Consider the following 18,964-nt stretch of genomic DNA (forward strand, 5'->3'; position numbering starts at 1 on the left):
AGTTATGAATTCTTATTGATTCTCTGGCTGGCTGAGTGTGATAACATTAAAATTTACATATATTTAATATATATTATTTTTCTCCTTCTCACATGTATCTGATACACATATTGGACCCATCTGTTTGTAGGAGCTCTTTAAAGAAGATGAAACATTGGAGGCTCTGGTGGAAAATGTGGTGGGACTCCGGCAGATCCTGGAGAGTTCTGGAGAGACTCCAGGCCATACTGAATCTGAAACTGAGCCCACTCTTCCATCTCCAGAACCGCTACAGACACAGTTTAACAACAGGTGAGATTATAGGCTTTTTTTTTTGTTTGTTTGAGTTGTACTTTTTTAATGGCAAGTTTTGTAAATGTCTTAATGTTTTATTGATTGTTCAGTTTATATGTTCTCTTTTTGCTCCCACTACAGGACAGTATATGTTCTATCTGATATGTTGGATGAACATCTGAGGGCTCTGTGGTTTTCTCCATTCCAGTCAGATGATATGGAGACAGACCAGGACATGGTGAGTTGCTAAGAGTTTGGTCCAATTCCATTTTACCCCTTTGCACTTATTACTTACACCTGCCCTCTTAGATAACCAGCAGCATCCCTGCTATGTATCTGTATTAGTTGCTTGAAGGATTGTCCCAATTATAAGGGAGAGGATTTCACCCCTTACCCTTGCAAATTATGGGTACAGATTAGAAATTGGACTGGACCTAAATATATACGTGAAAGAAATTATATGTGTTCACTGGATTTTAGGCATTGATACATATGTAATATATGTTTGTTTGCTTCTCTTGTCTAGGTGAAAGTAGACTTGGTGGCACTGGCGCAGCAGTGCTGTCCAGATCTGGACCTGAAAGCAGAGTTGGACCGCTCGTTCCTCAGTGAGCCGAGCTCCCCAGGCCACAGCAAACCAGCCAAGGGCTTTAGATTGGGCAAGCACAAACATGAGACCTTCATCACCTCCAGGTACGCACAACCAAAATCTAACGAGCATGGACCTGAAGAAAGCTCTTGTACACATGCACAACTTGTTTGGTGCTTCAGATGATGTTTGGAATTGAACTGGAGCTAAGGAAAGCTTGTCCCTTACCAGTTAATACTGTGCAAACTACTTGTCTAAACAATCAAACATGTATCTCAAAACTGCACCAAACGCTGATGTAGTTCCTAACAGACATATACAGAACATCCTGAGAGCATCATTACAGGACAGTGTGTTAATGTTTGGTGTTGCCTCCCCCCCCTTTATATAGGTCTGTTTAAACCTTTTTAAATATTTAAATGCTTTAATTAAATGTTTTACATTTCCTATAACTAATATTGGCCTGATTTATGGATTTACATTTAGAAGTAAGGAAATTGTTATTTGTCACATCAGTATTTTTCACCTTTAAAATGTTTGCTATGTGTAGTATAATTTACATAATTAAAGCAAATAATGCATAAATTCCATATCTGTATCTCTGCAGTGGCAAGTCAGACTATGTGGAACCAGCCAAGCGTGCCCACATTATGGCCGCCCCTCGTGGGCGGGGCCGCGGTGCCTTTGGGCAGCTCAACCGTCCTCATGACATCTTCCGACAGCGCAAACAGAACACCAGCAGACCGCCATCCATGCACGTGGATGACTTCCTCGCAGCCGAGTTCAAGGAGGTCAGCCTGCCTGCTGGAATGGCTCTGCCCAAACGCCCTCCCAAAGGAGGTGGAGGAGGAGGTGGAGGTGGTGGAGGAGGAGGAGCCAAGCCACCTGCTAGAGGCTTGTTTACTGGAGGAACTAGAGGAAGGGGCTTCCAGAGCCACACCCGTTTCTTCACTCCACCTGCTCCCAAAAGTGCACTGCTTGCAGGTATGGGCCTTTAAAAAAAAAGTTAATTTTATTTTTTTATATTTTATGCTGCAGTATGAAGAGATTTAATGATACTCTTTTTGTTTTCATGTCAGGTAATTACCCTCGTCGAGAAGGAGGCCGTGGGTCCACTTGGAGCGCTCCAGTCACAGCTGTCACTCACAGGGGAACCTACAGTGAACCACGAGGAGGACAAAGCAATTTTGCACGACCGCTACCATCAAGGCAGCCACCTACAGGTACTGTTCTAATCCTCTTAGCAACCCAACAGTAGAATTAAATTATCGTTTTAATTTAAAATTGGCCCCTTCCAATAAAGTATGTTGACTATTTTCTCTTTTAGGAGAATCAGTTATTTTTTTCTTTTATTTAAACAGCTTCTTATATAAAAATATATCATTTTTTAATTAGACTTATAGTTCTTCATTCATAAAGACATTTAAAATAAATTACAAAAAATAATAATTAACTGACTTTTCCCCCCAAAAATGGCTATTCATTAAAAGGGCTATTTTTTGACACTGTGTAAACAACTGCCAGAATCACATTGTCAAAGATGGCAAAATTGGAGATACAGGGTTTTTGTGTGACCACTACAATACGTTACAATTTTTTTCACAGTATAAGCTGTACTTAAAATCCTTTCATTTTCCCAAAAATCGTCAGTGCGCCTTATAATCCGGTGTGTCTTATGTATGAATTTTACGAAGTTCCTTATAGTGTCTCGTAAAATGCGCCTTAAAATCGAGTGCATGTAATGTATGAAATCAGACCATAAAATATACGTTTATTGATAGTGCACCTTATAGTGTGAAAAATACAGTAACTGCAGAAGACTGTATGCAAACCTCTACTGTGTGCTTTAATGCTCAACTGAATCTTTATTTACAAAGAGACCTGATATGAAAGGACCAACAATCACTGATTTCAATGAATGAAATCGTATCAATTCAGAGACTATTTGCAAGGCTCATTCTGCACGTTTTTAGTCTCTTCTCAAATCACACTAATTAGTGGAGATGAAACTCTCAGCTGGAGCACACGGCTGCCCGAACATTTGCACAGGGCTGCCCTGTTGGCTTCAATTAGCTTATATTCACTTAAAGTGGTGAACTAGCGATGATTAGCACAGTATGTCTGAAAGTGTAGTTCTCTTAAAGCATCTTTTAGTCAGTGGAGGAATTGTGCCATCTGCTGGATGTTAGTAAGCAAAGTTAAGCCAAGTATACAGAAGTATGAAAAAAACATTAATTGTCAGTAAGATGTAAAAAGATTTAATTATAAGTAATCCTGGACAGTTATAGTGTTTCCTTAATCATGATTTTTTTTATCCACATAACAGTCAAAAAGGAGATTTTTTTTTTTTTTAAAGGAAATTGAAAGGCACAATTAAATCTGTTATTTACCATATGAAGCTGGCTGTTGTGTAAAAGTTTAATGCTAAATGGATCTGTGTTTGCTACCAAAATAGAAACTTTATTGAAGAAGGGAAAAACCTTAACCTTCAATGGTGATCAATGTAACTTTTTTTTTTGGTCACTCATCATAAACTTGTAAAGAACAACTGCCAGATTCAAATAATGTTTAAAAAATAAGAAATGACAAAAATGGAGCTGCACATTTTGTGTGTGACTCTGATGGTGTACTATATTTCTTTTTGGGTTTCTGACTATTCATTCTCTGTTTTTCCATCAGGTGCGTACCGTTTGGCTCCTCGGGATCGAGCACCCAGAGGGAGAGGCACTGGCCTGTCCTGGCTGAGTGGAGGTGGACTTGGTGTGGGAGGAGGTGGAGTGAGTAGTAGTGGGCGTGGCCAAGGAAAATTCAGCAGCAGCGGGAGTGGAGGCGGGCGTGGTCGGCACGTCCGTTCGTTTACCCGCTAATAACCGTTATATGATTTGGCCAAGAACACTCAGCCGTGTGGCTCTAAAGGACCAAGCAGGACATGGATATTTGGAGTATTTGTGGAAATGTTGAGTAACTGTGATGTTTTGATGTATTTGTTGATCTTTTTTGTGTTGAAAACTGATTAAACTCTTGTGAATACATACTGGATATTGAGCTTTTTCTTCTGGGATACACTTTTTCTATTGCTTGTTTCATTGTAATACTATGAAGAGCTGCTTTCACAGAAAGACAAAAGACATTCTGGTTGGTTCTTTCTATAGAACTTTATTGTAGGTTTGTTTGGAGGAACAGTACAGTAAAGTGGTCTAACATTGTGTGAAATAAGTTTTTAAACATTTGCATCTGTTAAACCCGTACAATGATCTGAAATATATATAAAAATGTTCCAAACACACAGTATGATCATTTTAGATGTTCTGTTTGTTACTCCATTCATTGCTGTTTATAATGTTCTTTGAAGCCTTTTGTGAGTCGAGTCTGTAGTGGAAGATTAATGGTATCAGTGTGGTTCAGTGGTGTGTCTGCGTGAATAGGATTTGTAGGTAACAGCAGGTTAGCCCTCAGGTTACGTCAGATTGTGTCACTGGTTTTTCAGTGTGTGTGTGTTGTGTAAAGCTCTTCAGATGACCGTGACCTCTCTGCTCTTCCTCTTGATGCAGTCCAAAGCTAGACTGCGTGGGCTTGTCTTACGAGGTCCTTCAGCTGGGGGTGTTGCAGTCGGAGTGGGCGTGGCTGGCCTAAGCCCCTCCTTTTTCAGAAGCTCCAGTAGCTCTGCTTTCTCGAGCTCTGCCCTCTCCAGCTCCTGCCGGCGAGCTCGCTCTGCGCCCAGCAACACACGGACATCTGACATCACACGAGACAGCTGGCCCTGAACAGAGGCATGTTCGGTCGGCATGATAAAGCTACTGGACAGAGCACTGATACCTGCCCCACTATAGGGGTGGCGTTGACACAATACAGTAATAATTTTACAGAATTTAAATCTATTAAAACAACAGAAATGCATCTAAAATTAGGACTTATTTTGCTGAAAGATTTCTGTAGATACTTAAGTATATAAAATTATTATACATAGTCTGTGCCCTTCAGATGTCTTAAAATATCAAAACGTGAGTGTGTGAGTGATCACCTTGAGTTCATCCACCTCATTCTTCAGTAGACTCTCTTTTTGCACCATGTGTCTCCTCTGAGAATCCAGCCGTGATTCCATCTCTCGCCTCACCTCCTCAACTTTACAGTCTAACTCTGCCCTGCAAACACACACACACACACTTAACCCCAGACTTCCCAAGTCTCCTGGTAGTAGCGGGAGTCTATCGCATATCAGTTACAGTTCCTTGATGCACACAATTCATATAAAATCTTCTGAAATCTAGAACGAATGACCCAAGAGTGAACACAAAGGCGACACAGAATATTTTTTTTTTTTCCCCAGTCACGTGTGTGAAGGAGAGGGAGAGAAAGCACTCCTCTCGTGTGTATAATCATTAAGTGCATCCAAAACAGAGAGGGTTCTGATTGGTCTGTTCTCTACAAAGTTTGTGAGTCAGCCAATCAGTTTTTAGTGTGGGTGGGCAGTGTTTAACTCATTTCACCTCTGATTACTTTAGTATATTCATGTCTGGTAAAAGTAAAAAAAAACAAAAAAACAATGAAAGTCTTGCGCTCATTAATATAGAGACATGTTTAATTACCCCTACCCTCTCTCTCACACACACACACACACACACTGCTACGGTCCTACAACTTCTTAACCATAACGGCCCAACATGGTCAACTTGAAGCCCCTCAGTCTTAACATCCTATCCACAAAGGACATCTGTGTCCCCCTTTGACAACCAAAATATGGTCACACCTAGATATGGCATGTCATGCTATGCTATGCTACATGGCTCCTGTGAGCTGCTGCAGTGACATAAACCAGGGTTGTAGGCTTGTAAAACCTCATCTGGGCAAATTATTTATTATTATTTTTTTTTAGCTCCAACCAAAGTCACAATCTCAGGGCTCAGAGTGCTGCCACTGTGATCAGGAGATCACCGGTTTGAATCCTGTTCATGTAGCTTGCCATCAGCTACTGGAGCCCTGAGAGAGCACAGTTAGCCTTGGGTAGATGGGTAGATGTTGCTCTCTTCCTACATCACTCCAAAGAGTGATGTCGATCAGCAAAAGGCATCTGTGAGCTGATGTATTGGAACTGAGGAACTTTCCACCGAGTGCACTGTGATGCTACTCGGCAATTCTGCATCAGCAGCAGTTTAAAAAGAGGCGATGGCTGACTTTGCATGTATCGAAGAACACCTCCTGGTGTCTGGGCATCACTATTGATAGGGGGAGTTCTAATGAGTAGGTTGGGTAACTGGCCGTGTAAATGGGGCAGAAAATTGAATAAAAATTAGAAGAAAGTCACAATCCCTACCTCAGCAAGTCCAGTTCAGCTCGCAGCTCGGAGATGCAGTTGTGTTGAGCCTCCTCCGTGTTGGTTAGTGTGAATCCACAGCCACTCGCACACATTCTATTCCGGTACTCACACACACACAGGTGGGCTTCCAAAGACCGCCGAGACACCTGTACTGGACAACCTGAAAAAAAGCAAAAATTAAAAAAGTGAAATCTGAGAAAAAGCTTAAAGAGCTTTTGATAAAAATGTTTGAATGCACACAAGATAGATTCACTGCTCTATATTCCCCCACACACCATCAGATCTAACAAAGCATGCAGAAAAAGCATGAATACACACAGATACACACATGTAAACCTACCACAGCGGTAACACAAGTACTCCTCACCTGCACACACACACACAGATATTCACTCATTAAATGTGTATATGGGTTATTCTACAATCTTTTTAAATCTGTTTTGATAAGCACTAATTAAAATGTATTTATTTTCCACTGATTTATTTTCATTATTAATACACCAACAGTATATTAATTATCGATCAATCATTTTATTTTAAAGATGAGTCTTTCATTATCACCTACCGTAATATAGGAAACAAAGTTTTACAATAAATGTTTGCTTTTAACTAACTGCTCTTTTATTACAATAAACCAGGAAGGGGCTTTAACTGATATCAATACGTGATGATCAACAACATCCCAAATTCTAAATAGTATTTTATTCTATGCTTTAGTCTGTTCATGCCTTAAAATAATAAATATTAGGTAAAAGAGCAAAAAAAGGTACAAGAGCAAAATCCCATTCCCAGTCCTAGAAACAGCTTCTAACCCTCAGCTGATTCAACTTCTTTTCAACTGAAAGCAATCAATAAGCTTCTGCAGTGTCACATGATTTATTTCAAGCCAGTGTTGCATTAATTTTTCACCAAGATCTTTCAGCATTGATGATGGTAGAGTCTGACCAACTGCTGCACAAAGTCTTCTCCATCCAGCACATCCCAAAGATTCTCCATGAGATTAAGGTCTGGACTCTTCACATTTTTATTTCTAAAAAAAAGTTCCACCTCAAGATTGTGTCCCACTTGTTGATTCTTCACAAAAAATTGCAATTTCATATCTTTATCTTTGAAGCCTGAAATGTGGCAAAAGGTTGAAAAGTGCATGGGGGCCGAATACTTTTGCAAGGCACTGTATATCTATTGATTTATTCATCCAGAGTTACGAAGTATTTAGAGCAGCTACATGGTTTTAATCAGGGGTTCCCAACCATTGGCAACTCACAACCCACGGTTGAAAACCTCTTGTTTAAATAATAGTGAAGACTAAAAATGAAGATACATGTTTTTCATTGGATAGCAGCGATATTCATTCTAAAAATAGTTGTCTGTCGCTTAGGCTTTTTTCCTTTTACATATATATTTTATTCATCTATATTAACTGTTGATAAAAAATATTTCTTTTATTTATTGTTTTTTAACTATTTTGTACCTCATTATTTCTAATTTCTTATTAAATGTTTTCAGTCCCTTTTATAGTGTAAATGCTTGACAACATTGTGAGGGTTATCCTCAATGTATTCCCGAGTGAAAATAGAGGTTGATTGATTGATTGATTTACAACCAGCATTAAAAATACTTTTCCACATGTTTGGTGCAGTTATACATTCTCACCAGTTGGGTCTCTAAATCCCCAAGTCCTCAGAACTTAAGGACTGTTGCTTTAATTAAATACCCTGATCTTTAGATGCTTGAAAGAGTTGTGTGCTGAAATAGAATAAAAATCTAAAAGCAGTTCTGCTCTCATTCTGAATACACTTTAAAAGCTAATATTTTACCATATATTACTTCAGAAATACACATGCCGTACTATAACGTTCCTCTATTTAGCTGTCTGAAAGACTTTTCTAACCTTGTAAGCTCCTTGGCTGAGGTAAATGTTCTGCTTCACTCGTTGTCTAAGGGGGGTCTCCTCATTAATCATTAAAGAAAGATTACTCTAGTAGTTCCAGTCTTTACCGTGTGCTCACTTTGATATATGATCAGCCGCTCTCACTATTGTGTGTATGTTTGGGTATGTGACAGGCGTATATACACCAATTACCTGCTACCTGATACCTGATTCCAGTATCATAGCAGTAAGTATATGTTGTCTACTGATCAGCTGATCAGTCATGAGCCCATACCAGCATTACTGCAGCTCAGCAGAGCAAAGTCGCACTCCTGCTCATGACGATGCATGGACTCCAGAGCACAGATCACCTCACAGCCCTGCGGGCGATACACACACCTCATCTGGAGCCTCGCCAGGTCATTCCGCATGTACCTGTAACACACACATCAAACACTAGCATGACAAAAGTCATGGGTAGTAGTTTATAAATTGATCATGCTTGGGGAGTGCCCACACTGCTATAAGATGCAAGGTGTTATCTTGTGAGTGACGCTGAACATTGACCATTATGCTCATTGTAGTGCAACGTGAATGTGGATGCCAAATGGATAGTACCTTACGTTTCTGAAGTTGTGTTGGTATTTAACATTATAGAAGGCATTACCATCCACAGTGGACAGTGCAGTACATGATAATGATTGTGACCTGCAGCATAATTATCCATGCCAACAAACAACTCTGGTAGAAATCACATCTACATTTAATACAGGAGATTCCCCCCCCCCCCCCCCCCCCCCCCCACACACATATATCCTACAGCTCAGTGCAATGTTCTTTAACTTTCATGGGAAATTCCAAAAGTCATGGGACACACAGTACCACAGTCCTGTCCAATGCCTTCTGGCATGTCAGTGTTCTTTCTAAGAGACATTACATATAATCAGAATTATAAGTATCTGGACAGTGATTCAATTTTTTTATTTTACCAAACTGAAAACCTCTGGAATATAATCAAGAGGAAGATGGATGATCACAAGCCATCAAACCAACCCACTAAACATTAGACGTCTTATGGACGTGAAGATCATGTCTATATTGCGTCGGTCGGTCCAAGACCAATTCTGTACGTCTACACGACGTGCAAACTAGGTCCGCTATTTGGACGTCTAACTATGACCCCACTTGGACGTCAATATGCAGTTAAACATTTGAACGTCGGACTAGGTCACTTTTTTGGACGTCATGGGGACGTCTAATACAGGTGCAGGAAATTAACGTTATTTAAGAATATATTTATTTTTAAATGTATGTCAAAATTGTTGTTATCAATATTGTTAATCACTATGAATATAGATTATTTATGATTAAGCATCATTTATTTCTAATTATTTATTTGAGTATTATATTTTTTATCTATTTAATTAATTAACGAATGTAGGTATTTATTTACGTATGTTTTTATTTTTATTTGGAAATGCAATTTATGTGGAAAATTGTTAAGTTGATTTCAACCAGTCAACGCCACTCTGATTTGCTGAGACCGCACGTCATCATAAACTCCACTCGGATATGCCGAGGCAAAACACGCTAAACATTTTTTGGCTGCTGCAGTAGTTCAGCTCAGCTCAGCTCAGCTCGTTCAGTTCAGCTCGTTCAGCTCAGCTCAGCTCCGCTCCGGACCGGACTCAGCTGCCACTAAGCTATAAGGTAAGACGATATGTATAAGTTAATGTATTTGTAGTGTTAGTTGTTTTAGCTCTGTTGTCTTAAATCATCTGAACCTGCTGGCATTGCCTCTCTTCCCAGGCAGTTAGCTAGCTAACTAGCTAGCTAGCTAACGATAGCTAAACAGTGGCCATAGTTAAAATGGAATTGGAATTACTTTTGAGAACGACCGTAATGCCAATAATATTTACTGTAACCGAAGCTTTAACGTAGAAGCATTGTCCGGTCATTAAGTCAATGCACTAACCAGAGCTAGGCTGATAAGCCAATCTAAGCTAAATCAAAGAACCGTCTTTGGCTAAATTCGCTAAGCTAGCGTTAAGTTATATAAGTTTGTGGCACCCACAATTAACCTAGGCAACTGGGGGCAATATCAAGTGCATTTTGAATAGCCTGAAGAAGTAAGTTTATGTTAATATTACATAAATAAGGCAATTTAAAATAGTTTGTTGTGGGAAAACATTTATTAAAATAGCTTAATATGATGTGTGAGAATTAAAACGGCACGATAATTTTCGTCAGGTGTTAAATGTGTGTTCCCGCCTTTAGCTTAGCGTTAGCTTAGCGTTAGCTTAGCGTTAGCTAAGCCATAGCATGAAGAAGTAAGTTTATGTGAATATTACATAAATAAGGCAATTTAAAATAGTTTGTTGTGGGAAAAAATTAATTGAAATAGCTTAATATGATGTGTGAGAATTAAAACGGCACGATAATTCTCGTCAGGTGTTAAATGTGTATTCCCGCCGTTAGCTTAGCGTTAGCTAAGCGTGTGAAGAAGTAAGTTTATGTTAATATTACATAAATAAGGCAATTTAAAATAGTTTGTTGTGGGACAAAAATAAATGGCCATCTTCAACATTTTCTGAGATTTCTAATTTGTCTTTTTCTACTTGTGCAGATGGAGTCATGAAATGTGACGGGACAGTCACCGAGGACTTCATACAGATGTGTAACGTTACTTCGGAGCATCTCAAACATGCACCACAAAGACGTGGAGGACACACCGCTGTCTCTCAGGACCTAGAATCTTAATGAAAGTATAATGATGTTAAGGGAAGGTGTAATGGAAAGTTATAATGGTGTTAAGGGAAGGTTTAGTGGAAAGGTGTGATAGTGTTGAGGGAAGGTGTAATGTTAAAGGTGTAATAGTGTTGAGGGAAGGGGTAATGTTAAAGGTGTAATAGTGTTGAGGGAAGGTGAAATGTAAAGGTGTAATAGTGTTGAGGGAAGGTATAATAGTGTTAAGGGAAGGTATAATATTGTTAAGGGAAGGTGTAATGTAAAGGTGTAATAGTGTTAAGGGAAGGTATAATATTGTTAAGGGAAGGTGTAATGTAAAGGTGTAATAGTGTTAAGGGAAGGTATAATATTGTTAAGGGAAGGTGTAATGTAAAGGTGTAATAGTGTTAAGGGAAGGTATAATATTGTTAAGGGAAGGTGTAATGTAAAGGTGTAATAGTGTTAAGGGAAGGTGTAATGCAGGGGTCTCAAACTCATTTTTGCCGAGGGCCACATTGACATATTGGCTGTCCTCTGAGGGCCAGATGTAACTTATAAATATAAGAAAATGTAACCAGATGTAATATAAAATGAATGTAATTACTCCTTAATGTTAAATAACTCTCAATATACTATTTATTCAATCAAATATTACAGTTGCATGGAAAAATGTTTGCTTGTTGCTCTATTAACATAAATCCTTTTAATTTGTCATGTTATGAAATCCAAAAACTCCATCAATCAAGAAACAAACTATTCAAGCGAATAGAAATTACATCAAGTACAAGTTATATTAACTTTGATCAAAACGTTTGATACTGAAATAAGGCTTAATAAATATAAAATCAAAAATTGTGAGCTGTGACAGATTTAGCATTTCCTCAGATTTAGCAGTTCCTCATCCAACCACTAGTTGGAGCTGCAGCTGCAGCACCACAAGCCCGCAGTCTTTGCTTAGTCAGAGCTGCAGCCCAGCCACGGGCTACATGGCTCAGCTGAGCCGGTCTGGAGCGTTTTGAAATTTTTAAGTTCTTAATTTTTAATTTTTAACCCCACTAACCGGATAATACAGCTCTCTACAGTTCATCTTTCAGCCCAAGCAGCTAACAGCAGCAGTTTAGAGCAGCCGTCACGGAGGCACTGCTCGGATTACATTATAAACAGGTCAGTTAGCGCGCTGCTAACCTCAGGATGTTTATAACTACGGAGTTTAGTGGACACACCACGGCTGCAAGGTTAGACTGCTGAAGGCTACTGAAGACTAAAGCAGGCAACGCAGCGTAAGCAAAAAAACAAAAACCACACACACACACACACACACACACCAAAATACAAGTTAAGATAAAATATGAAAACGAACATAATAAAGCATAAATAATTAAATTGAATTGCGGGCCAGATGTATGTTTATTTTGTTAACCCGTGAGGGGCCGTATGAAACCGCGTGGGCCGGTACTTTGAGACCCCTGGTGTAATGTAAAGGTGTAATAGTGTTGAGGGAAGGTATAATGCAAAGCTGTAATAGTTTTAAGGGAAGGTAAATGTTTAGTGAAATTGTTATGGTGTGAATCTAAGGTGTATGTTATGTTGATGTAAAATAAAGGCATTAACCCCAAATGAGATTTACTCATTATGTTTATTATTATATTAATATTTCCCCAAACAGAAAGGGTCAATTTAAAGTCAACAGTGGTAAGATGGGGGTAATTAATTTATCCCTTGCTTTTACTGGTTCTTTGCAGGTTGACATGTTTTGGAAAAAATGAGAGGGTTGTGTAGTGTTAGGATGACCGTTTGGGGTGGTTAAAATAAAGATGCAATTTATTTGTAAAGCATATTGTGTGTAACTAACGTGCATAACTAGTTCCAGAAGGTTGTGAACCTGTTCCAGTAATTGTTTGGCTTAGCTTTGTATGCGTTTCCAGTTATCTGCTGAAGCTGGAACAATGGAACAGTTGCCACCGTCTGAAATGGCACTACAGTTATGCAGGGAGCCTCAAAGTAGTTGGTCTATAAAAACGTATACATGTAAATTTCACGTAGAAAAGACGTCCACAACGACTTAATTTAAACTAGAATTAGCCCTTATCCGGAGGTCTGGGGGACGTCAATACTGGACGTGCAGAAGACGTCAGAAAAAAGACGTCGTCTGGCGTCACAGTCTGCACCTTCAGGAGACCAAAATTGGACGTGCAAAAATGACCTAGAAAAGACGTCGTTTCAACGTCTCTTTGTTTAGTGAGCTGAACTGCTTGAATTTTTGCACCAGGAGTGGCATTACGTAATCTTAAAGCAGTGTGTAAGACTGGTGGAGGAGAACATGCCAAGATGCCAGTATTCTGCAAATAAATGCTCTGAATGACAATAGTTTTATTTGGGAGAAATGTTGTCCATAGTTTATAGAATAAAAAAACATTGTTCATTTTACTCAAATATACCTATGAATAGCAAAATCAGAGAAACTGATTCAGAAACTGAAGTGGTCTCTTCATTTTTTTACAGGTTTAAAATATTGGGAAATTAACTAATAAGCAACTTCATGGACAGGTTTGGACTGATCACTCAAATTAAGAAAATTAAATGTTTGTAATTTGTGCCACGTGGATACAATTACCTGTACAGCGGCCGTAGGTTTGTGATGTCCAGCGGCAGCCGGTCCTCTGGGCAGTTGTGGTGGTGGACGAGCCAGGCGTGAATGCAGGTGCTGCAGAAAGCATGCTCACACGGAGCCTGCAGAGGGTCCTCCAGCACGTCCCGACACACACAGCACAGCAGACCCTCATTTACATAGCCCACGAAGCGCTCCACGTCATACCCCATCCTGCTCCTCCACACACAGACTTATTCATGAGAGAAAAACAGAGATAAAATGTGACAAATGTGGTGCATTATTTATTCATTTACAGTGGTATGCAAAAATAATGACTAATGTCTGCTTATGTTAAAGCATGGCTGCTTCATAGTTCACCTTAAAAATTCACAAAAAAAGCACAGAAACTTTGACATGCACATAAGTCTGTATACCATATTAAGTTAATTATTTGTAACATTCCTTTGACCTGATTGTTTGAGGTATGCTTTGGATCAGTGTGCTGTTGTGTCCTAAATTCCAGCTTCTTCTCAGCTTCACTTTCTTGACTGACAGTTAAAGTTTCCAGTCATTTCTGATACCTAGTGGAACCCATTCTAACAACCAACAATACAGTGTGCGCTGAGCCACTGGATGCCACACAACTTCAAAAACTAATAGAATCACTCTCATATGTTAGTTATTTTATGCTACTTTTAAAACAAAATAATAAAACAAAAAAAAAATCTGCAGATGCTATGTTCACTTCATTTCCCTGCAAAAATCATAAAAAAATTATATTGATAATTTATGTTTTATATTTTATTAGTTTAAATAAATAAAAATATATTGAACATTTTTCCATTTTTGTAGAAATAATTTTTTTCTTTATTTTATTTTATATGTTATGTTACTTGAAGTGCCTTTGTGAATGAAATAAAATGTTTCTTCTCAAAACGAAGAAAAGATTTTATACAGTATATTAATAATTTCATAATATTTCATGGTATTGTCGCAATAACGATACTACTAGCAATATAACAAAAGACTGAATTAAAAAAATATATTTTAAGAATACACTACTGCAAAAAAAAAAAAAAAATCAATGATATGGCACATCCCTAACTGAGATATAAAAAATACAATAATTATTATCAGATTTATAACAAAAGTCAATGATCCAGAATATCATAATACTAATAATACTCTCCATATATTCAGGATTAAAGTAAAATAAATGATACTGGACAGATATAATCTGTCTCTAGTAGATATATAATGGGAAATGAGAACAGTGTGAATTTACTTTTGCTAAAAACAGCACAAAAGTAGTACGCTGGTGTGATAATTAGGGGTGGGTGACATGACACAATATTTCAGGGTATAATATTGTTCACAATATTCAAAAATGTTGCCAATATTATTGTGTATGTTACGAAAGGGCAATTCATTGGAAAGGTTAAATTATTGTACTCAACTAAACAGTATTATAATAGACAGCCATCAATTTTTACATGCTAAAATCGATATAGTTGAACCCTTACTCAAGAATGCTTATAGCTATTTAAAACACTTTACTACATGTTCTATAATGCAAAGTAGTACTAAACACTGACAGAACAATTCCTATGAATAAAAATACCCTTTTTTTCAAATGATGAGAAAGCTCTTCTTACCTGTCAGAACTGGTGCACACCTGTCTGTCTCTACTGCTGCTCTTCAATGGTGGTTGAGGAGGGTACGCTTGGTGGTTTCCCTGGGAACTACAGGACCAGCAGCTGTTGAATGGAGAGGCAGGGGACAGGGTTATCCGGGTCAGAATTCAGTGGAGGAGGAGCTTAGAGACAGTGAGGTCAGCTTACCTTTTAATACATCAACTTATTCTCACAGGAGGCCATTCCTCACCTAATGTACAACCTACTGAGACTCCACACGTCCGAGAGTCAGCTTTACAATTAAACCACCATTATTCTGTCTGTACAATAATATCGCTGTTACATTAGAGACTGTTTGCATCTTACTCTTAAAAAGTAAATGATGGGAGAAATCTAATGCAAAAAACGAAATAAAACCTTATTTTTAAAAACTGTAAATTTAATTATCTATTAAAAGATTCACTCATTTTAATTCATAATGGACTTCTGATACATCTTCCAGATATAAATTTCCCCAAAAAAAAGCAATCAAGACAATTTTTTTTTGCATGACACTGACAATATTTACTTTTTATATATATATATATATATATATATATATATATATATATATATATACAGTATGCATAGTATTATAGGCGTATTAAAAAGAACTAGACTAATTCTAGCTGCATACATCCATGTTTAATTAGATTCTAATGCAGCATCCATATTAATATTTAATTGTAATGTATCTGTACTTTCTACACCCCTGTAAGTGTGTAGTGTATTTAATGTATATTTGCATGTAACTCATTGTGTATTAATTTCTGTATGGCAGCAGCAGTTAGCTGGATCATTTTAAATAAAATGAATTGTGTATTGATCTCTGTATCACGGCAGCAATTAGTTGGATCATTTTAAATAAAATTAGGTAAGTTTATGCAATCTATTTTTTTTATATATATTAAAGGTGTTTTCATTTAATATGTATTTTAATATTATGTTTATAGGCTCACACTGAGCTGTTCTGGGAATCCCTGTCTCCTATAAACACATGTAGCTGCAGTAGTCCTGGTAACACCCCACACCCACTACCTTCACCTGCACAACACACACACACACACACACACACACACACAGGGGACGAGTCAACTCCCTGAAAAACAATTCCCAGCGTCCCCAAGAGAAATCCAGTGTATAAAACAAGATGACAAAAATCGCTATAATGATTACTTGATTAAACCTGATCAACTTTTTTAAAAACACAGAGATTCACGTTTAACTTCCCATTGGTTTGAGAGCCTGACATAACACACATTTACATACTTTTTTCTTTTTTGCTAGATGAAAATACACTACATTTCAAATACAAGTCATTTTGGTAAATGTATCAGTTCTGAAACAACATAATGTATAACTGCCCTCAATTTAATTGAAGTCTATGTCAAATATTTTATTTCAAATAAGTTTTAAGCATTCCTATTGGTCCATTCATCATGAAAATTGAGCTGGGTATTTTTAATTGCATTTCGCTTCTATGGATATTTTGAGTTGTAGTGCAGTTTACAAAAAATAGTGGGTGGGAAAGTTTTCATTCATTTTTTCCAATTATAGTTTATAATTTAGTTTATAGTTTATAGTTTATTATAGTTCCAATTATCTCTGCACCTCATTAATGGATTTTCAGGAAAATTAAAAAAATATATATTTTCTTTATTTTCTGCTTTTTTTCCATTTCTGTATTTTGTAACAAGATAAATAGATAAATCTGAAAATATTATTATAGGGAATATTCACCTTTTCATTTTTTCTTTCTGTTTGCCAAAGGCTGAAATGAAAAACTATATAATTGAAAAATTGAATGAAAACCAAGTTCTTCTTCACTCTACTAAATGAAAAAAATAATAATTACGTTTTATACTCAATTTTCTATTTTTTAATTTAGATTGATACTTTAGAAAATTAAACTGCGAAACATTATACTGGCCGTGTACCTTACAAATGATCTTAAGAATTCTTTTGAGCCGACATGGCGAGTGCAGTTAAAAGAGTGCCTTTTAAAAAGCCAAATTAAAATGGATGGTTGATGTCTGTAAGAGCATTTGATAAAACAGTATTAAACAATTTAATAAGTTTACAGTAGAGTATTATAGAGTCTTCAAAGGGCTATGTATATATATATATATATATATATATATATATATATATATATATATATATATATATATATATATACGTATATATATACGTATATATATATATATATATATATATATATATATATATATATATATATATATATATATATATATATATATATATATGACTGTGACCTCAAACACACATAGTTTACATATACTGAATTTCTATTATATTATTTCCCTTGAAGGATCTTCTGCTTTGGCCCTTCCTCGTGAGTGGGATCTTAAGGTATACATGCTGTACATTTAATCCTGCACGTGTCCACTCAGGTGACCATTAATTACCACCAGGTCATCCTCACGAGAGGTCAACCTGCAGCCCAAAGGTCATCTATAGTGTTATACTCCACCTGCAGCTGTTGCAGCTGTTCACTGACTGGCATTCATTAAAGTTAAAGAAAAGTTAAAGACAGTGTGTGGACACTCTGGACAGGTTTTTTAAGGGAAACAGAGAAGGACATGTTTATTAAGGACAGTTGTGTGTGTGTCTGTCTGTGCCGTTACTCTCACTGCAATCTCCTGAATGATCTCTGCTCCTCGTGGCTGTGGTGGGATTACAAAGGATTACAGCCTCCCGGACTGTGATTGGATTATAATCTCAATGGCAACACTGCCACAGCAGCAGACATCAACAGCTGATTTATGCATGCATTTCTAAACATGCACCGGTCAACTGTGTCCTCTCAGACAGACACGCCAGATGTTAAATTATCAGACATATAGTGTAGTAGACTCCACTGTTTTACATGCATCAACTTCACATTTTGATTTTGCACATATTTACAGATCTCATGCATTTTTAATGTGCATGCAACTGCTTTATTCACAGTGCACATAACAGACACTCATTATACCACAAAACATAAATGCATTGTTCAGTAGGGTATTGCACTGTTGCATTACTACACTATTACACCAATATATTTTTATGTATCTGCTTAAATGCACACAATACACATACTTATACTCATATATATATATTCTTATTTATTTATGTATTTATTTATTTTTATCTATCTATTTATTTATTTATTTACTTCTATCACCACTACTTATTGCAGGACTATGCAAAAGATGCATCACCTACCTGCACACGGGTTTAATATTCCTCACATTCCAGGTCTTTTCTTGTCATATTTAGACCCCAGTACACTGGTATCCTCTCAGATGCTGCATGCAGAACACTTTAATGCTGTTTCTGCTCTTCACAAACACTGTGTTCGCTCCGCCCCTTTCAGGACCGGTTCAGCGCTCGACCAAGGGTTGCCAAGTTCCCGGTATTCACAGTTTTCTGGGGATATTTTTAAAATGTCATAATCAGTTTTAATTTAAAGTTTCACAATCAGTTCCTTCACCATTAGGACAGGATCAGTCTGCCGTGAATCTTGTTTTTTCTTGTGGACCAAATTGCCAGCTTTGCTGTCCCATGCCATTTTAATCCCATAATATTTAAAACCCTACTTTTTCCTTTTTAGAAATTAAAGTATTTAGGACCAAAAAAAACAAGTTCCTTAAAATATCCTAAACCCAAAGAGAGAGAGAGAGAGAGAGAGACAGAGAGAGAGAGAGAGAGAGAGAGAGAGAGAGAGATTTATTAATAAGAGGAAGTAACAATCACACAAAAAACTGTAATTATCATAAACTACAGCAAGAAAAACTCACAAATCATTACAGCACTTTTGCTGGAACTATAGATACATATTGTATGTGGTGATTCATTAACACTGACCATAGCCAAGGTGTCGGCAATTATTATAAAAAAAAAATCCTTGTAAAATAATTAT

General features: G+C 37.2%; 2 protein-coding genes and 1 long non-coding RNA gene across 6 annotated transcripts in view; 2 read left to right on the forward strand and 1 right to left on the reverse strand.

Moving 5' to 3' along the window:
* The window catches only part of virma (vir like m6A methyltransferase associated), a 28,848-nt gene extending 24,954 nt beyond the window's left edge, over window positions 1-3,894 (forward strand). For both annotated transcript variants that reach the window (XM_007236510.4, XM_007236511.4), the window contains exons 18-23: window positions 131-291; window positions 415-511; window positions 800-966; window positions 1,470-1,846; window positions 1,942-2,085; window positions 3,542-3,894. In XM_007236510.4, coding sequence (XP_007236572.3) covers window positions 131-291; window positions 415-511; window positions 800-966; window positions 1,470-1,846; window positions 1,942-2,085; window positions 3,542-3,729 — 1,134 coding nt within the window. In that variant the 3' untranslated portion in view covers window positions 3,730-3,894. The remainder of the gene's footprint in view (window positions 1-130; window positions 292-414; window positions 512-799; window positions 967-1,469; window positions 1,847-1,941; window positions 2,086-3,541) is intronic.
* A 104-nt stretch (window positions 3,895-3,998) lies between these two features.
* Window positions 3,999-18,369, reverse strand: rnf41l (ring finger protein 41, like). Of its 3 annotated transcripts, none has more exons than XM_022679659.2 (8): window positions 18,268-18,369; window positions 15,019-15,120; window positions 13,388-13,613; window positions 8,342-8,481; window positions 6,517-6,543; window positions 6,174-6,336; window positions 4,884-5,004; window positions 3,999-4,622 (listed from the first exon to the last, which is right to left on the reverse strand). In XM_022679659.2, exons 3-8 carry the CDS (start codon window positions 13,591-13,593, stop codon window positions 4,374-4,376), a joined length of 906 nt encoding a protein of 301 aa, XP_022535380.2. In that variant the 5' UTR covers window positions 13,594-13,613; window positions 15,019-15,120; window positions 18,268-18,369; the 3' UTR covers window positions 3,999-4,373. The 3 variants fall into 3 exon arrangements, with proteins under 3 accessions (XP_022535380.2, XP_022535377.2, XP_022535382.2); XM_022679656.2 differs by having other exon boundaries at window positions 6,505-6,543; window positions 18,268-18,368; XM_022679661.2 differs by lacking the exon at window positions 6,517-6,543 and having other exon boundaries at window positions 18,268-18,368.
* Window positions 10,723-12,390, forward strand: LOC125781128 (uncharacterized). The gene is made up of 2 exons (XR_007424272.1): window positions 10,723-11,046; window positions 11,225-12,390. It is a non-coding gene; the product is annotated as an uncharacterized LOC125781128 (long non-coding RNA).
* Window positions 18,370-18,964: the final 595 nt, after the last annotated feature.

Source organism: Astyanax mexicanus, chromosome 1 (assembly GCF_023375975.1).
Source record: "Astyanax mexicanus isolate ESR-SI-001 chromosome 1, AstMex3_surface, whole genome shotgun sequence".
In the NCBI taxonomy this organism is placed as follows: Eukaryota; Metazoa; Chordata; class Actinopteri; order Characiformes; family Acestrorhamphidae; genus Astyanax; species Astyanax mexicanus.

Excerpts from the sequence above, each read along its gene's own strand:
- rnf41l (XM_022679656.2), bottom strand. The coding sequence starts at position 13,593 with ATGGGGTATGACGTGGAGCGCTTCGTGGGCTATGTAAATGAGGGTCTG. Across the intron at positions 6,544-8,341 it reads GCTGAGCTGCAGTAATGCTG|GTGAGGAGTACTTGTGTTAC; the intron begins GTATGGGCTCAT and ends GTGTGTGTGCAG. Across the intron at positions 4,623-4,883 it reads ATGAGGTGGATGAACTCAAG|GGCCAGCTGTCTCGTGTGAT; the intron begins GTGATCACTCAC and ends GCCTCTGTTCAG.